Raw genomic sequence first — 24,186 nt, forward strand, 5'->3', positions numbered from 1 at the left:
CCTTGGGGGCCTGGTCTCATTTGACTGCAAGCTCTGTGGGGTGGCTCTGACGGTGGCCACCCGCGTGTGTGCATGCATGTACGTGTGTGTGGCTGACCACATAGGCTGAGGGGCACCCATCGCGGAGTCCGGGGGCCTTGCAGGGCGCCTGGCTCATGCCGGCCCCACCAGCGCCACGCCGTGGCCCGCTGCCCAGGGCGCCTGTGCCCACCACCTGCCCCTTTGCCCGGCGCCGGCTTCCCAGCATCCGCCCCCGGCCGCCAAGGGCCCAGATGTGGAGCCAGCGATGAAAGCCGGCGATTCACAAGCTCGCAGCATCCCTGGAGTGGTGCCAGCCACCCCCCCACAACGGCCGCGGGGGCACCGTGGGCTGTGGGTGCCGATCACGCCCCCGCTCAGCCGGCCCCCGCCCCAGCCCAGGTGCACAGAGGAGGGAGGGGAATATTTTCAGCAGTGGCAGGAAGAGCAGGGCCTGGCTCGTAGGTGGGGGGGCCGGAAGCTGCGGCCTCCCCCGCAGCCGGGACCACGCCTGCCGCCCCCACGCCGGCCGGGCACCGCTCAGGCGAAGACGGCGCCCGGCTCCGAGGGGCCACACGGACCAGAAAGCCCCTCTGGGTGGGCCTGGTGCAGCAAACAGGGGTGTGGGGTGCCCCCCCCGGGGCAAGGGGCTGCCGGGAGGGGCAGAGCTGACGTCTGCCAGGCCAGGAGGGCTGGAAGAGGCAAAACAATCGCTTCTCCATCCGTGGGCCCGGGGCTGGGAGCAGGAGGGGTGTCCATCTCATGCCCCTCGTGGCACCGTGCACGCGGGCGCTCTCTGCACGAGCTGCCGAGTGCCCACCAAGGGCAGGACGAGAGAACCAGGACGGCCCCAGGCTGCAGCCCCCCATCAGCCCCCCCCACAGGCTGCAGCCCCCTCCTGCTGCCTTCCTGGCTGGAGCTGGGGGCTGCGGCGATGGGAGTGTTGGCATGAGCGGGGCCCCGTGGAGCTCAAGTGCACGCCAGGGTTGGCCTGTATTCCCAGAGCGCCTGCAACATCCCTCCTTAGACACGCATGCACACACGCGTGCACGTGCACATACAAGGAGGCGCAGTGGAGATGCCAGCCGCCTGGGGCCGGCTCCCACCTGCTAACGTGGGCTGTGGGGCAGCATCAGGGTGGGCCCCCTCCCCAGCCCGCTCCCAGAGCCTGCGTCACCCACGCGCGTGCCACTGCCCGCCTGCTGGCTGCAGGTCAGGCTGGCCAGGGCCCCGCGGGCTGGCCGCGCACACGTGAGCACGCACGCCGCACTTCCGGAGGTGAGCAGCAGCGAGCGGAACGTGAGCTCACACCCTCCCCCGGCTTCCTGCCCTCTACCAGGAACACGCACCGGGCCTGGCAGACGCGGGGCGTGCAAAGGAGGCCGCGGCAGCGAGCGCTCCTCGATTGCAGCTGCCTCCGTGCGTGAGCGGAAAGGAGTTCAGCTTCCCTTCCTCCCTTCCCCCCTGGCCCGGGTGGCTCGCAGCCGGCGCTGGGGACTCAGCCGCCCGGGCTACGCGAGGGCTGGACTCACCCCAGCACGGTGCCCCCGGACTGGCACTTCTGCAGCGGCCTGCCAACCCCCCGACACGTGTTGTTGATGGGGAAACTGAGGCACGGTCCAGTGCAGGCCACGCAGCAACTGGCAGGGCGTCCTGGGTCCTGTGGAGGGGGCACAATGAGACCAAGGCAGGGGGACGGGACTTGGGCAGGGCTCCTGAACCCCTTGGGCTCGGAAACCTCCCTGCCAGGAAAGAGGTCCTGGCCCCTCCAGCCCTAACGGAGAGGGCGCCCGGCGGCCAGGACCTCAGGGCAGCCGGGGCTGGGAGCGCGCAGGCACAGGCTGGGCCGGTATAACCAGAACCTCCCGCCCAGCCCCTGGGAGCAGCAGAGCAGGGAGAGGTCAGCGGGAGAGCAGGCCGGGGACTGGTTTGCCCAGTTTGCTCCGTACTGGTTCCTGGTGGGTTTCGGGAGCGGGGGGCAGCGCTTTGCAGCCACCCTCAGCCCCACGGAGCCCGCGACCGCTCCTCTCCTGCCCACGCTTTGCAGGGAAGGGCAGCCGGGGCGGTGCCCGGACAGGGGCCCGGTGCCGCCCGCCGGGGCAAAGCGGCCCAGCCCGGTCTCGTGGGCCCCAGATCGAGGCCGCACGCAGGGCCTGCTCCGCTTTCGGTCTCTCCCTCCCTCGAATGGCCATCGACCCCCCAGTCTCTGCCACTGCCGCACCCCGACGACCCGGGGCACCTCCCCGCTGCGCTCTCCTGGGGCTTTTTGTGACGACGGGGCTGCGGCTCCAGCTGGGGCTCGGGGAGGCCGGGCGCGTGGGATGGAGAAGAGCCAGGCCAGCCGCGGCCCCGGGCACCACCTGCGCCGTGACAGCACCCGCCCGCACGGGGCCCGGGGACCAGAGGCCGGGCTGCCACGGGGGGAGGGCAAGGCTTCCCCCCACCAGCCCTCCCACAGGGGAGGAGATGCACAAAGCCTCTGGGAGTTTCTCTTCCTCATGCCTGACCCGGCCAGCGGCTGTTGCAACACAGCCCCTGTGCGGGCGGGCATGGGGACGAGGAGCTCGGGCTTTCTCGGCAAGGCGGCTCCAGGATTTCCCTTCGCCCCTTGGGCCTCGGCTCATCTCACGCAGCGAAACCCGCGCTGTCACGCCGCCAGCCCACGGCCCCTTCCTCAGCCCCGCGGGCCCCCGGCAGCCTCCCACGGGCGGCCCGGCGGGGGGCCAGGGCTCCGGGCACGCGAGCAGTGGGGGCGAGGGGGTGCTCCCCTGGCTTTCGCCCCATCAGAAGGCAACCGCAGCCCGGTCGGCAGCCCCGGCGATGCCACGCCGCGTGGCAGGTCCCCGGCTGGCCCTTGCCCACGGGCCCCTCCAGAAAGGGCCGGGTGGGAAGTGCTGGGGGGGGCGGGGGAAAACCCTGGCCCAGCGGCGCTGACGTAGGGAGAGGCCTCTTATGCAAGGGTTACTCACTCTTTCGTGTCAGTGCCTGGGTGGTACCGAGCTCAGCGCGTGGAGGTGGGAGGCTGAGCCCGGGCGCAGCGTGTGCCTATGCGAGCGTGCGTGCAGAATTCACACGCTGGGCCGGGGGGGCCTGCTCGTGCCTTCTCCTGGATCGTGGGGCGCTCGCCTGCCTTGGGGAGTCCGGGCAATGCACGTGCCAGCCGCGCCGATCCGCTGGGATCTAGTTTGCGCTGGCTGTCGGTCACAGTCGGTCACCTCTCGGAGGCTGTCCTGGCGGGTGGGACACCTCCCATCACCACGGCAATGCACGGTGCCAACGGCTTGCACGGCCCAGTGCCCTGGCATGGTACAAGAGACCTGCCTTGCCCTCAGCAGCATGGCAGAGGGGGCCCGCCGTCACTGGCCATGGCCTGTGCAGAGGGTAAAGCCTCCTGGCATCTCAGCTACAGCAAGGGATGCGACGATGGTGATGACCCAGGTGATCCCAGCTCCCCCGGCTCAAGTCAGAGCCCACGGGCTCCACAGCCCCCAGGACAGGGACTGGGGCAAGTGCCAGGGGCTGGACGTGCCAGCCTGCCTCTCCCAGATGTGGCAGCCGCCATCTCAGCCGACGCAGCTCGCTCGAAGCCGTGGGGTGCCGCGAGCAGGACCCAGGCATGGAAATGTGGGGCCAGGAGAGGCTGTACCCCCCCAGCATGGGGCATCAGCACATGGGCCCTGCGCATCTTGCAAGGGCAGGTCCCACTGCTTCAGCGCCTCTGGCTTGGTCCCTTGCTCAGCTCCACACAAAGATCAGGACGTCCCGGGAGGGGGCACGGCGAACCCTGGGCTCGGGGCGGGCAGTCGGGCAGAGAGCTCAGCTTAGCGCTGCCACCCCAGGGGAGAGGAGAAGGGCCCTCAAACCTCCACCCACCGCTCGCCTTCGGGTGCCCTGGCCGTGCCCTTCCCACCCCGCTCACACGCACCACCTGAGCCTTCAGGTTTCCTGCCTTGCCCCCGAGCGCGGCGGCCCGGGCTGAGCAGCGCGCAGGGAGGAAGTGAAGTCGGGATATTCCCTCCTCGTGCCCTCCCGCGTGGCCTCGAGGCTGGGAGCCGGCCAAAGTTTCGAGGCGGCCCCCTGCCCGCGCGCCTGCGGAGATGACGGGTCGCCCCCCGCCCCCCCGAAAGGAGCACGCGTGTTTTTCTGAGCCGCCCTGGCCCCGATTCACTGCCGCGCGGCCCCTTCTGCCACCCCCACCGCCGGCTCCCCGGGGTGGCACGCGGCCCCGCGCCTGCTGGATCGCGGTGCCTCTCCGGTGGGCAGCGACTCCGGCCCCCCCCAGCATCCCAGTGCCTAGCGAGGAAGGGGGGCATGGGGCAGATTTAGCGACTCAACCAAGTCTGAGAAACAAGGCCGTATCAGGGATGCCATCCGGGCCCTGCCACCCTCGCTCGCAGCCGTCGCCCTGTGGCACACTCATTTGCACCAAAGCGGGCAGATCAAAGCAGCTCCCACCATCCGCCTGGACGAGCCAGCGCGCCCGCCCTCTCCGGCTGAACGGGCGCTCCCGAGCACGCGGCTCCGGCCAACACGCGGGGACGGAGGCACACTGGGTTTATTCTGCGTTTATTATTTTTTAAACCATGATTTTTTTTTTTAATCTTTTTTCCGTTTTTTAATTACAGGTAACTTAAATGAGGTGATATAACATGGACACCCTCCCCACACACACACACGCACACACACTGGAGAACGTTAATGCTGCTTTGCCTTCGTTTTCCTCTCATTTTCCCACCCCCCACATTTATATATATATGTGTGTGTATATATATATATAGATCGCTTTTTCTTCTTTTTTTTTTTCCCTCTATTTTCTTTTTCTTCTTCTAAACCAGGAGAGAGAGGAGGTGGAGAAGGGCGGAGGGGCCCACGCCCATGCACACGCGCCGTACAAAATAGTACACTTAAATAGAGAATCCAAAAAATTTTTAAGAACCAAACCAAACAAAAAAAATGTTTGAACATAAAAAATAAAATAATAATAATAATAATAATTAAAAAAAACAAGAGAAGAACTACAGCAACACGTACAACAAAGGGAGTTCACAGCGAGGGGAAACGGGAAGTGTAATGGCATTGGGTGACCAGAGGGCAACGCCGGGAACGGGTCCCAGGACGCTGGAGGAAGGGGCAGTGCTGGGGGGGGATGCTTTTTCGGTACGACGATCCACAACGGCTCTGGGATGGATGGGGGTTTCTTGCTACACGTGATTGGAGTGGGATTTGGGAGGGGTGGGAGCCCCCAAATCCTGCCCTAAAGCGGGATAGATATATGCTACACAGGGACACCCAAGGGTGGGGGGGCAGCCCCAGGGGTACCGCGCAGCCCCTCTGCCCGGGAGGGGAGGGGGCTGCAGAAGGCCGTGATACACGAGTGGCAAAGTTGCTTCAAGTGTTTCCTTTGGGCCGAAGGAAAAGGCAACCACAGTGGCACTGGGGGGAGTGGGGAATACAGCAGTATGCACCCAGGCGAAGCTGCGCCAGCCGGACCCTGGGCACACTCCTGCCTGGGACGAGCCCACCTGCCTGGGAGGCGAGGGAACGGCTTTTTGAGGGCAGAAAAACAGGGGGAAAAAGAAGCAACCCGTGTTCCTTATTTTTGCTCTTTTCTCCCTCGAAAAGCCCGCTGCATTCAGCCCGCCAGGGCCTTTGTTCTGCAGAGAGGGCTCCAAACAAGAGCCCCTTTGGCAAGGGCTGCGGCGCCCTGCTTCCCACCGGCTTCAGCCGAACATCACGCGCCCGCCTGCCTTGCTGCAAGTTTGGATTTAATGCTAAGGAAGGAAGGAAGGGGAAACAACATAAAAAAAAACTGAATAGAAAAAAAAAATCCCAGAAAATCTGCATTGGTTGCTACTTTCCTTCCTGATTTTTTTTTTCTCCTGATCATTCATGACTTTTTGTATTTCAAAGGAAAAAAAAGAGGTGTTTATTTCCATCCATACTGCTGGAATTTAAAAATATATTTATATATATAATGAAGATCAAAAGTCCTTGATCTCCCATACCCTCCCCTGTCCACCCCTCTCCGAAAAAAAACAACAACAACAAAAAAAAACCACACACAAAAAAAAAAAAAAAAAGGACTTTTACGGACAAAAAACACGTCACATGGGGGGTTTCTATTTGCACAGGTCTCCCGACAAAGGGCGGAGGGAAGAGGGGGGAAGTCAGACAAGGAAAAAAACCAAACAGGAGGACTTCTAAGTCAGTATTGGCTCAGTCAGGTAATTAATGTCTATAAATATTAGCCCCAAGGCTTCCAAAACAGCCATTACCGAGTACTGGGTCTGCTGATTTTTTTTGACGGTTTTTGCTTCTTCTCCTTTTTAAGTTAAAAAAAAAAAAAAGGAAAGAAAAGAAGAGGAGAGAGACGATCAACAGCTGAAATGATAACGTTGGCCTCTACGGCAGAGGAGAAAAGCCTATTTCTTTTCCCTTCTGCGGAAAATTTAAAAAAAAAAAAAAAACCCAAATCAAACCCCGTTTTTGCTGCTACAACCAGTCAGAATTAAAGATGCCCCCCCCCGCAAAATAAAACGTGCGAGAGAGTCTCTGCATTGTCTGCTCAATGCAGAAGAGTGGAGGCGGGGGACAGAGGCCCAGGGCCAGCGCCCGGACCCGGGAGCCCATCCCAGAGAGCTTGGAAAGGGAAGAAAACCCAGCCGCGAAGCTGTCCTTGGCGCTACTTCACAACTCAGACCTGTAAAGTGCATGTGGTTCTTGCGACCTAAGAGCATGGAGGTGGGAAGGCTGGATTTATTTTGAATAAAAAAACCAAAAAAACAAAAAATAAAATAAAATAAAATAAAAATAAAATAATAACAACCCCCTCCCCACCAGCTGAGCAATGCTACATATAAAGGGAAGGAAAAGAAACAGCCCCCCAGAAGTATCTGGGTTCCCCACACGGCCCAAGAATGCACAGCACGCACCCCAGAAACACCGACCCCCCCCAAAGTCCGACCCCGGATACTGCGAGCTCCAGGCTCTGAGCCCGTGGGGGGGGCCGCCGGCGCTGTGCACGCTTGGGGCTTTCACAGCTAAACGAGCAGCTTTGATCCGCCGCGGTCCCCCTCGCCCCTCCGGCCGGCCGGGCTCTCCACGCCCGCCCCGGCGGAAAGCGCGGCGCTGCGGGCCCGCGGCAGGCGTGTTCGAGTCCGCTTCGGCAGCAGCCGCGCCGTCCAAGGAGCCGTCGAAGCTGGGGTGCTCCGTCCTTCCCTCCCGCGCAGCCCTCCCGCCCACCCCCAAGTAGAAACCAGGAACAAAATTAAAAAGGGGTCTCGCCCCCCCCCAAAACTCCATCGCCCGGGGGCCGCCGAGACATCCAGTTCCAGGAGGCGGTGGCGGGCGCCATCCACCGAAGGGCCGAGCGTCCTTGCTGCCCCCCGGGTGCGCCGCGGGTCCAGTCTGCTCGCAGGGGGTCTATGCTACGACAAACTCCGATTTCAGGTCTGCCTTGACCTCCGGTTTCCACACCGAGTCTTCGAAGTCCAGGTCCAGGCTGCCTTCGCTGGACACGCTGCTGTTACTATTGGTCCGGCTGGACTTGCGGTTGGGCAGCCAGTGGTAGGGGGCCCGGGCGTCCCTCCGCGCCTTCCGACGTAGCCGCTTCTGGTGCATCAGCATCTGGAGGCGCTCCACCTTGCAGCGGGTGGCGCGGTTCTCGGTCTGCCGCAAGCGGTCCCCTGCAACGGAGAGAGAGAGCGCCGCGGCTGGGGTCAGGGCATGGGCTTGCTCAAGGGGCGGTTTAACAACACGGGGGGCAGCGCCGCACGGGACAGCCCCCAGTCCAGAGAGGAGGATCATCCCCACCGGCCCGGAGAAGCCGCACGCAGAGCCTGCGCCCCCCCAGCTGCAGAAAGTGGCAAACCTGGGCATGGACCCCAAGGCTCTCAAGCCCCAGGCACCGAAGAGGCACGTATTACAACCCAAGAGACCCGGTCCTGCAGTCCCTCGCCCTGCTGGTCCTGCAAGGCCGGGGAGAAAGCCCGGGAGCCCGGTGCTCTGCCGCCCGGAGCTAAACCCGCCAGGGGTGGCAACCGTCCTCTGGTCCTCAACTGCAAACGCCCCTACGGCAGCCCCTCCACCACCCCCAGCATCCTCCTGGCAGCCCCTCGGAGGATGCTCTGGACCGCTTCAGGCCCAGACGCTGCCTGCCCAAAAAGTTGGGACATCCCCATTCCCGGACAGCCCGGCTTTTGTTCGCTCGCCAGGGAAGCAGCAGGGGGGTGGGAAGAGGCAAAGGGCAAGCGACACCGGAGCGCAGCCCCAGCCGCCGGGAGAGCACGCGTCGTCTGGGCCGGGAGGAGAAGCCATTTTGTACAAGCGCTTCCAGCTCCAAGAATCTGCTGCCCGTTCGTCCTCAACGGGACGGATCCCAGGGGAAACTTTTTCGCCCCATCACCTGAGCAGACCTGGGAGCCGACTCGGATACGTTCTCCCCTCCCCAGGAACTGCTGAGTCGCCCCGGCACCTCCTCGACCTGGCCCTCACTGGTCGGACAGCAGGCAGGGAGCAAGGAGCAGCGACCAGCAGGGGAAGGGGGAGAGCCAAACTGAGGGAGCGGGGCCGCTTCGTGCCTCCAACCAGCCTCCCGGGCGGCTGGAGACGGTCCCACCCGCACGCCCCGAAGCGGAGGAACCAGCATGGAAAAGCCCGTAGGAGACGAGGCTGGTTTCCGGGCACAAGACAGCAGGAAGCGTCCTCCCCCGCCATTTCCTGGGGAGCCAGGGAGGGGAGCAAGGGCACAGAGGATGGAAGGAGTGGGCCGGGAAGATGCGCCCGTACCTAGGGAGGCAGCGATGGCGCGGTTGCCAGCGGCAGCGTTAATAGGGTGCGTCCCTTGAGCGAGCGGAACAGAAGCGCCTGGCTGCTTCCCACCTCCTCCTCTCCATGGCGAGCAAGCGAGCGGCGGGGAGAGAGAGCGCGCGCGAGCGCCCCGGCCCCGCTTGCTTTAGCAGCGAGTGGGAGGAGGAACAATTGAACATTTATAGATGTGGGCTTCAGCGCCGGGGAAAGAGGAAAAAAGAATCCCACTCCATCATAAACTTGGCCCTGAACGCTGCCGTCTCCCTGCAGCGCCGCCGGGGGGGGAAGCACGTGGCACCGCCGTGGGGGCGGCGCGGGCCGGAGACGGGCGCTGCAGCCTGGCGCAGAGGGAATTCCAAGCAGCCGGGTCCGAGCCAGGCACGAAGCCCGAGCGGCTCGGGGATGCTGATGGCGGGGGTCCGACCCGTCTCCCAAGTGCCCCGTTCCCTCCGCCTGCGAGTGGGCAGGCCCCTTCCTACCCCCCGGGGCAGGCTGGGAGGATGCAACCTGCGCGTGCTTTGGTCCCAAGCCGCATCCTAGAGGCGGTCGGGAAACCGCTCTCGACGACACCAGCAGCAGGGCCAGCTGGGACCGAGGAGCCCAAACCCCTTGGGCACCACGTGCCCAGGCTTCGGGCTGCGCGTGGAGCCAGTAGCTATTGCAGCTGATCCCCAGGCTTGCGCAGCGAGGCCTGGCACGTGGGGAAGGGGCTCCCGCCCGCATCCAGTGCCCCCACGCAACCGCCCTGCAACTTCCCTTCCCCCTCCCTGCAAGGCGACAGCTCTCCAAAACCCTCCCACCTGCTCCCCCTCCGCTCCCCCTGCCGAGACCCTCTCCGAATGCTACTAATGCCTGGGCCCCCTCCCCGGCTGTCCAGCGCTGGCCCTGTGGGCGGAAAGGCATGCAAAGCATGTGTGGTGCAGAGAGCAAAGCCCTGTTCCTGCGCCTCGCAAAAAAAAAAAATTAGGACCCCCTGCGGGGGGGGGAGGGGGGAGCCTCGGTGCAGATACTAGGGCTGTTTGTCTGGCGCGCGAGCCGGCGGGGAGGCAGCTGAACACAAGCGGCAGTGTTGGTCGCTGCGCCTGCCCCTTCCCCCCCACCCCCCAGCCCCCTCCCCCCCGTGAGAGCCCTCGACGCGACTTCCCCTCGCAGCCAGCGCCAGTCTGGGCCGGATCCGTCCTTGCACAGCGCCGCTACTGTTCCTGGGACCTCGGGGCGGCTGGGTACGCGGCCAGGTCACCCAGAGGGGAAGTGCGGGCTCCCCCCACACCAGCTCTCACCGCTGATGCCAGCATGGAGGGGGGCGCGAGCCTTGCTACACAACGCCCCCGCCCCCCGTGCAAAGCTGGTGTTACGCTGAGCACCTGCAAAGCCCATGCGGGGCTGAGCCCAGCCAGAGGGACCGGGGCCTGACGGCAGTGACCTGCCCCGGGCGTAGCTCCGTCCTGGCCGCATTAGGAGCCGGGAACGCTTCCACGCCAGGGAAGGGGGGGATAAAGAGGTGCTAATCCCACCAAACGCTGCTCGGGGGCTCCCCGGCTGCACGGCGTAGGCGAGACCAGCATCCCTCCATCATGCCCGTGGCCTTTCTACAGCCCAAACAAGCCCTTCAGAGCCAGCGCGGCATCTAAAGGGGCAGCTCGGGAGCCCCAGGGAGAGCCAGCCAGCCCTTGGCCCCAGGCGAGGGGACCCCCACGTGCAGACCCGGGGTAAGGGGCGCTTGTTTACCCCCCAGGCAGGCGCGGATGGCAGAAGCCTGTTAGAAGAGCCACCCGCACGCAGCTCCCCCCGCCCCCAGCCCTCGCAACAGCGAGCCACTTGGGTTTCACTTCTTGTCTCTAAGCAAATGGTTGCAGAGCAGGAACCTCAGGGCAGCCAGGAGCCCCCCCTGCCCTTCCTGCGCGGGGCCGTGCAGGTGTACGCCAGGCCGCGGCTGTGGCTAGGGCGGGGGCAAGCCCTGCTCGCGGGAGCGGCGGTGGCAAGCGACCCCCTGCAGCCGAGGGACCGCAGCCGAGCCCCCTCCGCCCCCGCTGCAGGACCCCCCTCCTCGGCGCGCAGCCCACCCACTTGCCCCAGTTTCAAAACCCCATCGAGTGCCGGGAAGCCGCCTGGCCTCTTACAGACTCACATCCTCTTCCTCCAAGACCCAGCCCCACCAGCCAGCCCTTGACCCCGGGAGCAAGGTCCGACCGCTGTCCCATGGCTCAGAGGGCGCGGGGGGCTGACAACAGCTCCGAGTGCCCCAGAAAACACCTCCCACCCACGCAATCCCTGGAGCTTAAGCAACACAGCTCTGCCTGGGGAGAAGCTGCAGCTGGGAGCTTTAGGGCATGAAGTGTGCAGAGAAGAAAGGGGGGGTGCAGGGACCCCGTTGCAGCCCGGGGGCGCAGCACAGGGAGGGCTCAGCCCGTTTGCAGCCTCCCGCCTGGCGCGCGAGGCTGCTGCCGCGCTCCTCGCCCTCCCCCCCGTTTCCTTTCTCGAGCTCCCACCTCCCGGAGCCGGAGCCAACTGCACAAACACGGCGCAGGAACTGGAATGTGGCGCTCCCGCCCCGCCGCCGCGGCCCCCCCGGCTGCCTGCTGCGTGGGGGGGCCAGCCAGGAGAAGGGGGTCAGGAGACCTGCCTTGCAAGGAGCATGCACAGGCCTGGGGTGGGGGGGATGATGGAGGAGGAGGAGGATGTTGCTCTTAGCAGGAGGGAGGAAGGAGGCGGGTGGGCTCAGCCACCCAGGCCCACCAGTGTGTGTGTGTGTGGGGGGGTGGTAATTAAAAAAAAAAAAGCAGCAGTGATCCCTGCCAGAGCCGGGGTTCAAGCCTGGGCAACCCTGAGGACATGGAGGCACAGCCCCCCACCCCACCCCGCACCCCAGGACCCCGCACCCCCCTGCCACCGGCGCCTGCCAGCCCTTGGGTGGCTCGGAAGCGGGTTGGGTGCCATGTCTGGCTTTCCTCCCCCTTGCCAAGAGCTGCTTCCCCGCCGGCAGCAGCTGCCTGTCTCGCAGGCCCGTGACGTCGGAGGAGGAAGGATCCGGCTAAGCCCCGCTCTGCCGCTCGGGCGTCATGAAAGGACGAGAAGGAAGCGGTGGGGGGGAGGAAGGCAGACCGAGCTTTCGGGGGAGAGGAGGGGAAAGCACAGAGCCCGGGGTGGGGGGACGAGGCAGCTGCTCCGTGCTTCCCCGCGCCTCCATCCGGTGCCCGTGGCTTACGTGGCCTCGCTGCAACCCCAGCAGCCTGGAGCAAAGCGGAGAACCCAAGGGTCCTGGCTCCCCATCCCCCGCAATCTGGGATTCTCCAGCCCCCTCCTGCTCACCCATGACCCTGGGGGGGGGGGGATGCCCACCACTGCTGGGCTACCAGGTATCTGCTCTTCCTCCTTGTCCGCATGGACAGGGCAGGGGGTCAGACAGGATGCTACACCTGGCTGGAGGCCAGCAGGCAGCGCCCCGAAGCTTGGCACCCTCGCAGGAGACTCTGCCCCTTGCCCTCCCCCGCCCCCGCAGCAGCTGGGACCTGGCCTGGGTGTGTGGTGGGGGGGGGCTGGATTGCACCAGGAAGAGAAAAGCAGAATTGTGCTGCATCCGCCCCGCAGAAACCCTCCCCCCCCCACCCCCACAGCTATTTCTGCCCCTGTCCCAGCCTACAGCTTCCTCAGGCCAGAAACACCAGCTCGGAGGCCAAGTGCTTGGCCCCCCCCACCCCAGCACCCGCCCTCCTGGGCAGTGAATGGGGCCCTTTGTCTGGCCCTGGGTTTAGACAGAGTGGAGAAGGGGCGGGTGGCACAGAGGCAAGCCTGGCAGGGGACAGAGAGGAGAGATAGGAGGTGGCACCGGATCAAGAACAGAGTCCGACCTCCAGGGAGAGGCAGGGCGAGGGGTGGGGGACGGTGCCCCCCCAGTCAGCCTCTTCCCCCCCCGGCCCCCATGCAGGGCCAGCAGCTCAGCCCAGGCGAAAGGCAGCAGCCAGGTAAAAAACAAAATAACAAACCCAGGGCAGATGTGCCCGTGTCCCCACGCGTGGGGCAGGGCAGGGGGAACGCACATGCCCATGCGTGGGCATCGTACCCCAGCGCCGAGCAAGGACAGGGTGAATTACGCCCCCCGTTGCAGGGCCCTGCAACGACTCTCGTGCCCCTTTCCCAGGCTGGAGGGGGCCTGGGTGCTACCTATGGCTGTCGCCGCTCACATGCTGGGAAAGCCGCATCCTGCCTCAGTTTCCCTACATAACCCCCTCTGAAACGTGGATAGAGATGCTGGCACTGCAGAATACCCAGAGCACCAGATGGGCCAGGCCTTGCTGGAGATCAGGCCTCCAATGCAGGCACAAGCCATGCCCCCACCATGCAAAAAGAAAAAAAAAAAAAAAAAAAAAAAAAATCAAGAGCATCTCAGCTTTGAACTTCAAAGCTTCAGCATCTCTCTCACTGCCTGGACTGGTCCCCTCTCCGCCCCCATCAAAACCAGCCAGCCAACCAGGAAGAGAAATCAGCCTGACCGCACAGGTTTGGGAGCCCAGCCGGAGGCGGCAGCACCTGAGCAGGCTACGGCCAGGCAGGAGGGGAAGGGGACGGATGAGGACAAGAGGAACCATCCCGGGGCAGGGCAGGGGCACAACCCGGGGTCACCCCCGAGAAGCAGGGAGGAGGGAGAGTTTAGGAAAAGCTGAACGGCATGGCTTCAACCTCAGCCCCCCCATGGCCCACCCGGCGCTGCAGGTGCCAACAAGCCTCTCGGCAGCCCTGACTTGGTGCCTTTCCAAATCAGTGTCTAGACTGGAAAGCCCAGGCAAAGTGGCTGATTTCAATATGCAAAATCGCAAGCAGAGGACCTGAAAATGAAGAGCAAACCCCGCGGGGCTTGCCACCCCCAGGCCGGACCCCCTTCCCCCAGCTGGGCTCCGACAACCCGGAGACCCTATGGAGACGCCCCAGCCTCCATCCCGTGAATTATTCTACTCGCTCGCCGCCACCAATGGTCCGCATGGGGCCAGGAGCCCGGGCGCGGAGACCGGTGGTACCAGGGGCTGGGTGTACAGGCTGGGCTCTGCCCCGGGTGCTACATTAGATGCTTAGGACCAAAAAGCCGCAGCAAATGGGCACGCGTTACAACCCCAGGCTCGATTTACTCTGCAGCGTACGGCAGTACGGGTCTGAACGCGGGCAGTTCCACCCGGGGATTAACCCTTTGCCGGAGGCGGCCAGGTTGGCAAGGAGGCGCCTGCTCCAGCCTCTCTGGCTCTGCTGGGCGGGGCTGGGGGGCGGCCTCCTCAGTCTGCTCCCCGCAACCTGGGAGCACTCGCACCTGGCACCCGCGCCCCCCTCCCGCCCGCCGCCAGCTGGCGTGGAGGCACCGCGAGGACAATTATAGAACAAAGGAGCCGACGGAACCGGATACGCAGGGGAAGCAAACCGGAGCGGGCGAATCCCAGCGAGCGCCCGTCTCCTTCCTTCCACCCCAGCGCCCCGGCTTCCTCCCCATTGTCCGCGGGGGGCTCGGGCAACCCGGGCTGGGGGCTAGGAACCTGGACGTCCCTCTTTGCCCCGTGATCAGCACCCCGCCAAGGCCATCAGCCCTGGGGAAGTGGCATTCAACCCTGGGTCGGCCTTTGAAGATGGACAGGACGCAGCCGCCGGGCTTCCACGCGGCAGGCCGGACCCCCGCTGCAAGTCGCAGCCACCCCAGCCACGAGGCTTGGGACAGACCCAGGCCCGAGACAGGCCGCGGACCTCAAGGCTTTGGGGCTGGGGGCACGCAGGCGAGGCTTACCGCTGGGCTTGCACATCCGGATTTGGCTCTGGCACTGGACCACGGAGTGCAGGGGCTGGGAGGCCACGGAGGTCGCCGTCGTCAGGGTCTCTGAGGTAGCTTTGGCAGCGAGCTCCGGGGAGGAGGGGGCCGAGGGGGAGCACTGGGTCTGGCAGCGCAGCTGCGTCAGGGACTGGGGCATGCCCTGGTAGTGCCGCGTGGCGCTCAGCAGGTCATTGAGGATCTGCAGGATGGTGCCGATGTCGCGCCGCGGCCGCCCGCTGCTGTCCTGGCAGTTGGGGTGCAAAGTTCCTGCAGGAGGCAACCAACAGGTGAGGCCGATGCCAGCCCACGCCAGCACCCCGCCTTTGGGAGCCCACTCCCAGCCACCCACTGGCGTTACTCTCGGGGTGCCCAAGACCACGGCAGCCACGGGCTTTGAGACCAGCCGGGCCAGAGCGTCCCACCCCAGCCAGCGGGAAGGCAGAGAAGAGAGCCAAAAACCTCTGCCCCCTTCAGATCACCCAGGATGCTATCGCCTGGCAACACCTCCTGGTTACCATACCAACCAACAAGGGCACGGCTCTGGTCCCCATCACCCCCGCCCCAATCCTCCGGCCACTCGGCCGGAGAGGAAGGGGAGATGAGAATTAGCACCCCCCCATTGCTGCAGGTCTCTCGTACCAGAGAAGGTCCCTGAAAAGACCCCGGGAGCGTGGTTCACAAAGCTCTCGATGACGGCGCCGGGCTTGCGGGATCGGGGCGTCGGGGGTCGGGCTGCTGCTGGCGCTGGGATTGCTGCTCCGGGCGCTGCAGTCCACCTGGTGCGGGCGAGGAGGCGTCAGGAGGGGGGCCCGGGACGCCCCGCAGCCCCGCTCCCAGCACCCAGGGACGAGAGGCCAGGCCAGGCTCCTGGCTCATCCGGGCAGCTCAAAGCCGACAGCCAGAGCGGATTTGACGGGGCATTGAGGCTGCTGGAAGAGCCCCCCCGCTGCACCCGCCCCGGGGAGAGAGCGGGATGGGGGGGGCAGCCGCTTGGGCATCAGCGACCGGCACTGCAACGCCAGCTCAGCGAGCCCTGCCAAGGGAGTCCCCTCCCTGCCTTGCGCCTCAGTTTTCCCACCAGAGCAATGGGGCAGCCCACGGACTGCAGCCGGCCCCAGCGGCGGGCACCCCCGCCAGGCTCACCTCTGAGCAGGAGGAGACCACGCTGCTGTTAACCGCTTGTGCGCTGGCGCCGTGCGACCGGAACACCCCGGCGGTGACGGGGGCGGGGTGGGCAGCGTTACAGTACATGGGCGTCGCCTGCGCGGCGGGGGCGGGGCCGGGGGCGGGGCTCTGCTGGCACGCGGGCACCACGGGGATGCGGGCGAAGCCGGAGCCGGGGCCCCCGTGCAGCGTCCGGCAGTGCGAGGCGGGGCTGGCCGCGGCCCCGGGCTCGCCGCGGCTGGCGATGACGTGCCGGTGCTGGAGCTGCCCTCCCGCCTGCTGGGCCGCCAGCTGCAGCTGCACGAACATCATGTGGTCGCCGACCCGCAGCGCCAGGGTCAGCGGGGACCTTCCCGAGAGGAAGTCGTTGACCTGGGGAGGAGAGGAGAGGAGACGGGGTCAGAGCCCGGCCCCCGGAGGAGGAAATCCCACCGGCCTTCCCGCTCGCCCCGCAGCCCCCCGCGCTTGCAAGCCACCCCGGGCAGCCTGCAGGCCGGGCAAGCCGGCCTGGTCTGCAAGCCGGCGGCCAGGGAAAGCTGCCCGCCTCGGCCCTGCCCGGGGGCCGGGGCTGCCGCTGATGGAGGGTGTTTTTGGCCCCCCCTGCGATAACCCCGCCCGCGGGGAGGGGAGGGGAGGGGAGGGCAGGGCGGTGCTGCCGCTCCCAGGCGGAGATTAGCAGGGTGGGCGGCGGGAGGGCAAGGTCCAGCGGCCACGCGGCCCCCACCCCGCTCACAACCTGCCCTGCCCCGGAGCCTCCCAGGGCGGCTCTCGCCCCCGCCCACCTCCGCCCAGCCAGCTGCAGGGGGTGGGCAGACAGAGGCGCTGCCCCCTCCGCTCCCTTGGCACGCGGGAGCAGCCCGGGCCCCAGACTCGGCCTGAAGGCACCGCGGCCTGGCCATGGCCTCGTCCAACTGGGCCCGAAGGCTTTAGGAGCCAGGCTAGAGAGACCCCAAGCACCAGCCGCCTAGCTGTGCGGCTACTGGAGAGCCCCTGGGCCTCCCCGTCCTCGCTAATCCACCCCCACCGCCCAGGGGGCCTCCGCGAGGCCCCAGCTGGGGGAAGCCGATGGAGAAACCTCGGTCTCCGGCCCCTGCCAGCTCCCGTCACATGCCTGCCCTGGGGCTCTAGGGAGGGAGGGAGGGGGCGGGCAGGGGGCGAGCCCCGCCGGCAGGGCAGTCTCCAGCCAAGCCCTGCTCCGCCCGCACCCGGGAGCCCAGCTCGCACCCAGCCCGGGCAGGCGCAGCCCGGCGCGGGGCAAATCCCGCTGCAAGCTGCGGGCGCCGAGCGTGCGTCGGGGGTGGAGGGGGAAAGACGCCCAGGTCGTGTGCCACCCCCGCCAAGCCTGCTGTCACCCCCTCGCCCGTGTGCCCTGACCTTCGCAGCCGAGCCCCGGAGCCACGTGTCGCACCGGGGCTGACCGCAGAGCACCTCGCACGGGACGTGCCCCTGCCCCCGCCCCCAGACACCGTCAGAGCCACGTGAGAACGGGGGTGCTGCCCGCAGGCCCCCGGCACGAGGACGTGGGGAGGGGGCAGCCCCCACCCCGAGCCAAGGCTCCGAGGCCTGGGGCGGCCGGGCTTCCGGAGGCGACCGGAGGACGGGGAGGGGGCAGGCGGGGACACGCCGTGCAGCACGGCAGGGCACGGCGCTGGCAGGCGGCACCTCTGCAGCGTGACTCAGGCAGGGAGCCGCAGCGGGCCCCGCCACCTCCTCCGGGAGGGGGAAGAGCCCCTGCAAGCAGCACCAAGGATAAGGCTGCACGCCCAGCCCCCCCCCACTCATTACTCATGCCAAAGCCCCCGACATCTGCGCTGGGGCGGGGGGGGGGGGGGGGGGGGGACACAAAGCATCCCCCCATCCATGGGCTGGGGCTACTTGGTATTCCAGGCATGCGGGACCCAGCTGCCTTAACCCTCACAAGCCCGCCGGCGCCCCTTTGTCTCAGCTCGGAGAGGCAGGGACCCCCGCTACCTCCGCCCCGGCAGGCGGGGGGCCCAGTTCGGCAAGGGCCCTTTAAATCAGCAGCCCCCCCGGCCCCCTCCGGCTGCTTGGGGAGAAGTGGGGGTTACGCTGCAGCCGGCTGTGGGTGGGGAGCCAGGCCCAGGCAATGCTACTGAGGTGGTGGAGACCCCCCCCACCGCCCCCCTTCACCAGCACACGTGACCCCAGTGCCGGGTGGAGCCCCCAGCACGTGCAGCACCTAGCGCAGCCAGCCCGATGCAGGGGGAGGGGCCCGGGGAACGAAGGCTTCACACCCAGCTTCTGCTCGGGGACGAGAAGGGCGGATGGGCCAGGTGCAGGAGCCCCAGGACGGGCACAGAGACCAGAAAGGAGCCCCATTCTTCGGCTACCCCGTGGCCCCCACCTGACTTCCAGGACTGACGTCACCCCCGCAGCCAGAGGTTTCCCAGCTGCAGAGCTCAGGCAGCCCTGGCACCTCCGTCAGCAGTGCCCAGCCCCCCCACGCCCCCGCACCCCTTCCAAGAGGCCGCTCTGGTTCTGAGAAGCCGTGGGAAAAAGCAGCTTAAAAATACTAGCAGCGAAGCCTCGAGCGTGTCAGCGTGTGGCGGCAAAGGAAGGGGTGGGCGGGGAGGAGAGGCCACTCTTCTGGACACCCAGGTTCACAGGGAGGGGGCGGGTTGCCCGCTGTGACCCGGGCACGGCGGAGGGCGAAGGCAATGCAAAGAGGGGGAGCCGGGAGGATAGCCCCGGCCCCCTGCCCTGCATCACATCCCAGCCACTGTGGCCGAGGGCGGCACCGAGCTTCAGTTTCCCTCCTCTGTGCAAGGCTAGGGCAGGGGAGGCAGCTCTCCGCCCGTGCCAATGCCAGGGGCCAGAAGGAAAAAAATCCCCCCCTCCCCAGAGGCAAGGGCCCGTGGGGCCCTTTGGCACCGAGTCACGATTCCCCGCGCTCCAGCCACAAAAGCTGCCTGGAATCAAAGCCCGGCAGTCACGACTCCCGCGCCCGGCGCACGCGCTCGCCCCCGCAGCGCGGAAGAGGCTCCCGAGCGGGAGGGCACAGGGTGCCCCAGGCCCCGGCCCCGCCACCCGCGGCTCATTGTTCCCAGGCCCGAGCCAGCACAGATGGGAGATTAGCATACGGAGAAAGGCCTGGCTCCCCAGCTGGGGACAGCGCCCAGAGCCCCCTGCCCAGCCCCGCTGGCACCAGGCGGGCTGCAGAACAGGTGCAGAGGCGGCGGGGGGTACCCAGGCCCTGCCCCCCGCAGCGAGCTTCTACCCCCCAGGATGAGACACCAGCTGCCCCCAGCCCTGCCCCATCACAGGAGTCGCAGCCCCCGCCACTCTAACCACTACCCGCTGCTCCCTTTCCTAGAGGCACAGGGCCCAAGCATGGCTGCTCTGGCCTTCGGACCCTGCTAGGAAAGCCACCAGCATGCCAGCCCCTCCTCAGCCCCGTGCCCGGGGCTCTCCGGGGCCTCTTGACGTCAGCCACCGCCTGAGCCCCCCCCGCTCTGACTCACACCTGCCTGCGCTCCTGCCCCGACCCCTGACCCCTGCCCGCTGGGAGCCGCAAGCAGAGCCCCGCACCCCCCTGCGGCGCTGAACACGGCCCCCTCCTCTGGGTGGGGGAAGAAATCAATCACAAGCTCCCAGGGGCGCCGGGAACGGGGGCACAAGGACCAGAGATGGCTCCCCCCCAGACGAGAGCCTCCCCTGCACGTCTCCAGGCCAGCTGGGGTCACTTCACTCATCCTGACCCCGAGCGCCACCCCCACCAGGCACGCAGGAGATCCGCCTGGCTTCACCCCCACCCGGCTCTGCCCACCCCCCTCCCAGCCGCGGCCAGGAGCCTGCAATATAAACACGGCCCGCCCAGCCCGGCCCTGGCCGGAGGCTCTGCCGCCCACAGCAGGGAGGGCGAGGGCCCGAGCCCCGTGGGATCCCAGCCCTCCCTGGAGGCACGGAGGAGGGGGCCTGGGTCTCACGCCTCCGCCCGCCATCTCCCCCAGCCAGGGGCAGGCGGCTGCTGAACCCGGCGAGCTCCTGCCAAGCCCTGGAGACCTGGGAGGGGAGAGCGGGAACGGCTCCGGCTCCAGCCCTGGGGACACGGCAGCGCTCGCCGGTTCTGAGAAACGCCGGTGACTCACCGCACGCCGCGGTCCCGCCCCGCGCCAGCCTGGCCCCGCGTAACCCGCCCGCCGCCCCGCCGAGCACAGGCGAAGGGCAGGGACGCGGCGCGGTGGCAGAGGTCCCTGCCCCAGCCGGGAGGCGCCGCGGGTGCCAGGCGGGGCCGCGCCGCCGAGCCCCCGCCTCGCTCCAGAGCAGCCCCCGCGGGGAAGGGGTGAGGGGGTGGCGGGGAGGCAGCGCCCCCCCCAGCGCAGAACAGGCCTCGAGCCCCAGCGCCAGCTGTGCACAGCTGCAGCAGGCAGCTGGAGCCCCTGCTCAGGGGAAGGACAAAGCACCGGCAGAGACCAAAGAAACCTTCCACCACGGGGAAAGCAGAGTCCTCCTGGCCCACCCCCATTCATGCCAGGATGTTGCCCCCCCCCCCCCGAGATCTGCTGCCCCTTTCCCTCAGGGCCCAGAGCCATTCGGGGCAGGGGAGGGTCTGCCTGCCTAGCGAGGAGCCCCCACTCTCCCGGCCAGCTTTTCTGAGTGGGTGGGCACGACTCGGAGCTCCACTGGACCTCGGGCTGCAGCCCCCCCATGCCCACAACCGTTTCCCCGAGGGTGGCGATGGGGGGAAAGGCTCACAGGACACTTCGCCCCCCCCCCCGCCCCCAGAGGAAGCCAGCGCAGATCTCCCCGCTATTGTCAGGAGAGAAATGACGCAGGCACGAGCAAGCGAGAAGCATGAATGAGAGGCGTGGTTTCCTGCCCCCCCGCCCCCCCCCCAGGTGCTGCCAGCTCCGCTCGGCTCGCGCAAGGCTTCCCGAGACGCAGGCCCCCGTCAACAACCCGGGGCGGGGGGCACAGGGAGGGGCCGACTCGATCCCGGGAGGGCGGGCTGCCCTCCCCTGCAGAGGGGGGATCCCGGGGGTCTCTGCTGCCGGGGCCACTGGGAGGGGCAGTGTTGCCCCTCCGCCCCCTGCAGAGATCTCCCCTCCTAGTGCCGGCCGCGACGCCAGCCCTGGGCCGGAACCGGCCCCCCGGCGCGAGCCCTGGGCTGGCCCCAATCCACGCGCAGACCCGGGCGCCTAATCCAAACCAGCCCCGCGCCCCCCCGCCCAGCTGCAGACGCCGCTGCCTGGAAAGCCTCAAGGGCAGCTCCCCTCCTCCCCCTCTGCAGGGGGACCCTGCCCCCTCGGGCTACTCCTGCCAGGCAGCCCTGGGGCGCTGGTGCAGGGAGGGCGGCTGCCCCTCCCCAGCAGTGCCTCGTCCCCCACAAAGCCACCGGCTTCCCGTGGGAGCGCCCTGTGCCCGCTGCAGGGGCGCGCGGCGCAGTCCAGAGCCAGAGCCAGTCCAGGGAGCCCTCTCCCAACACCCGCCGCCGCTCCGCGGCTTGGCCGTCACCCTGTCCGAAGGCTGCCCCACGCCGCCCGCACAGACCCCCCTCCAGGCCCACGCCACGGCCAGAGCTGGCTCTGCAGCAGCCCAGCGCACGAAGGGTCAAAGCGACTGCGCAGAGCCAAGGTCACTCAGGCAGCCGCGAGCGTCAAGGTCAGCCCGGCAGGGACACCTCCTCCCGCTCCGGCGACCTTCCCCTTCCCAGCGCGCGGGGCCCTGCCAGCCCCGGAGGGACGTGGCAGAGCGCGCAGCCCCCGCACCGCGGGAGGCGGGTGCTGCAGAGGCCCCCGGCGCGGGGAGGCGCGAGCAGGGCGCAAGCCCCCCCGGGCCCTTCACAGGACGCAAAATTTAAAAAAAAAAAAAATTTTTTTTTTTTTTTTTTTTTAAAAAGAGGGGTCTGAAAGCCCACCACCAAGGAGAGCAGAGACCGGGGCCCGCACGGCAGCGGGGAGGCAAAAGGTGAATCCCAGCCTGCACTGTGCAGCGGACCCCCCCAGCCCAGACGCACACAAAGGCCGGCCCAGCTCCTGCCTTGCATCACTAGCCAGGGGAGGAGAAAGCAGAAGCACCCTCCCCTCCCAGCCTGATTAGCAACCTCTTGTTTGGGAGCGCCTGGCAGTCACCAAGGAGCTTCCCAGGCAGCTGCCCCCCCAGGAAGCTGGGCCCCTCCTGCCCCCGGGCAGCCCGGCCCCCCCGCCCTGGCGGAGGGCTGCGCGGGGAGCTCAGACAAAGCTGTGTCATTGTATAATCCACCTGCACACACCCCGGCTGGCAGAGCCGGCCTCCGCGCACACAGGGGCATTGTTCCTGCCTGCCGGGGAGGCAAAGGTTAAGGCCCGAGGCTGGCATTTGTTTTTATATGCGGATGGGAGGGGTGGGGGGGCGGAAAACCAGTCCCAAAATACACACAGCAAAGACGGCGACAGCCCGGATGGCTCCCTACCACCGCCCCCCCGGCTCAGCACAAGGGGCAGGACTGAGCAGACCAGAAACTCGGGCATCCGAGGCTTTGCAGCGCGCCCGCTCGGCCTCCCAAGCTGCCCCCCCCCGACCCTTCTGCCTCCTCCGGGGCCAGGGCCCACCCCCGCCAGCCCGGAGCCGGGGCCTCCGTCCAAGGAGGCGTGCGACCCATTTGCGATCCGCAGTGCGGCTCCTGGCTCCTCTGGGCCGGGGCGCGCCCCAGGAGGACGCCCCTGCCCGCATCGGCGCTTTGCGGCGGCTGCTCCTCACCTGAGTTTCAGTTAAGCTCTCCAGAGCCTGCATCACTGACTGCTCTGGTCTGGACGCCTGAGACTGAAAGAGAAGAGAGGGGGCGTGTGTGTGGCGGGCGGGGGGCGGCCAGCACGGCGTGTCACTCTCACTATTTATACACCCGGCTTCGGAGACGCCACTGAAATATTAACCAGGCTGCCGTGCCCGGGGCCCCGCTCCGCTCCCGGGGGCCTGCCGCGCCGGGCAGCGGCCCCCGGCCCCTCGGAGGGCGCCGCAGGCCTGCTGGGCGAGGGGGGGCGTGAAGAAGGCTGTTTACCATCAAGCCCGCTTCCACCGTGGGCACCAGGGTCAGCTTGCTTCCTTCCACCACTCCCAGATCCTGCAGCTTCCCAGAATTCAGCCGGCTGCAAAAATAATGCAGGAGAGGACAGAGCTGCCATCAGTCAGCCGCGGGCATCGAGGAGGGGGGGCTGGGCATTCCCAGGGACCCCCCCGGCTGGGCAATGCAGCCCCCAGCCCAGGGAGGGGAAACAACCCCGTTCGTTGACGGACGGTGTCCAGCCCCGAGCCCTCCGGGGCAGCCCCGCCCCCCCCCGGGGTTATTCTGGGACCCGGCTAGGCAGGGGCAGGAGGCTGCTGCAGTCATCCGTCAAGCAGCCATTGCCGGCGCCCGCCCGGGAGCGCGGCGCTGCCTTTTGTGTGCAGCAGCACGCTCCGCGAAGGAGCGGGCAGCAGCGCAGCCCAGCGCCGGCTGGGGGGCTGCGGGCGGCCCCACCGGCTTGGGGAGCGAGGGGGAGGGGTGAATCTGCCCCCCCAGGCGCACGGGCAGCCCCTCTTTCTCGCAGCCCCTGCCCCACGCTGGCTGCTGCTTTAAAGGTGTGGGGGGGGGGGGCTCAGCCTTGCGAGCCCCGCTCCGCTCCCACCCCCGCAGCCGGCCCGGGCGAGCGAGACAAAGGACCCCCCAGTCCTGCGGGAGCCGGGACACGGAGGCGCTGGGGGGAGGGCGGGGGTGCTGCTCCCACGCCCCCCCGAGCGCAGGGGCAGGGGCCGGGCCGCGGGGGGGTCCGGCGGAGGCGGGATGAGAACAAAGGGCAGGCGGAGGCATTGTCCACGCCGAGTTGGAAGCCGGCCCGGGCGGCTCTCGCAGGGGTGTCCCGACCCCGCGCCCGTCTCCCGCGGTGCTCCGCACGCCGAGCCTGCGCCGCGGGCCCCGGGGGGGCAGGGACCGACCTTTCTTTGTGCAGCAGAGCCAGCCGCTCCTTGGGCACCTTGAGGCGCTGCGAGAGCCGCCGCTTCAGCCCCTCCACCGTCTCCTCGCCGGGCACCGAGAGCTCATAGCGGGCGCCGGTGGTCGTGTGGATGTAGAGGTTCATGGGGGGCTCGGCGGGGAGCCCCTCGCAGGCGGGGCCGCCGCGGCTGCAGCTCCGGGCGCCGGGCTGCGGGTCCATTCGCCGACCTGGCGGGCAAGCGGCACGGGGGTCACGGCGGGCGGGCGCAGACAAAGGCGCCCCGCGCGCGGGGAAGTATCCGAGGTAAGTCCGGAGCCGGCCCCGAGCCTCTGCCGTCTCGGCCCCGGGTGGGAGCGGGCACGCGGGGGCCGGGGGCGGGAGTTTAAATGGGAGCCGCGCCGGCTGCCGCCTCTTTTAGCCGCGGGGGGCGGGGCGGGCGGGGGGGCGGGCCCGGCTGCTCCTGCCGCTCGTCCCCGCCTCGGGGCCGCGCCGGGCTCGGGC

At 67.5% G+C, this 24,186-nt stretch overlaps 1 protein-coding gene across 1 annotated transcript; it reads right to left on the bottom strand.

The window, feature by feature from the left end:
- Positions 1 to 4,568: 4,568 nt before the first annotated feature.
- Positions 4,569 to 24,067, bottom strand: MIDN (midnolin). Its single transcript, XM_090027256.1, is given in 8 exon segments — positions 4,569 to 7,703; positions 14,588 to 14,878; positions 15,251 to 15,326; positions 15,328 to 15,387; positions 15,755 to 16,147; positions 22,475 to 22,537; positions 22,773 to 22,860; positions 23,687 to 24,067. Coding segments are annotated over 8 exon segments (1,452 nt in total). The 5' UTR covers positions 23,905 to 24,067; the 3' UTR covers positions 4,569 to 7,440.
- Between the last annotated feature and the right edge of the window lie 119 nt (positions 24,068 to 24,186).

The sequence above is a fragment of the Crocodylus siamensis genome, chromosome 14 (genome assembly GCF_052110815.1).
Source record: "Crocodylus siamensis isolate JL-2025a chromosome 14, ASM5211081v1, whole genome shotgun sequence".
NCBI classification, from domain to species: domain Eukaryota; kingdom Metazoa; phylum Chordata; order Crocodylia; family Crocodylidae; genus Crocodylus; species Crocodylus siamensis.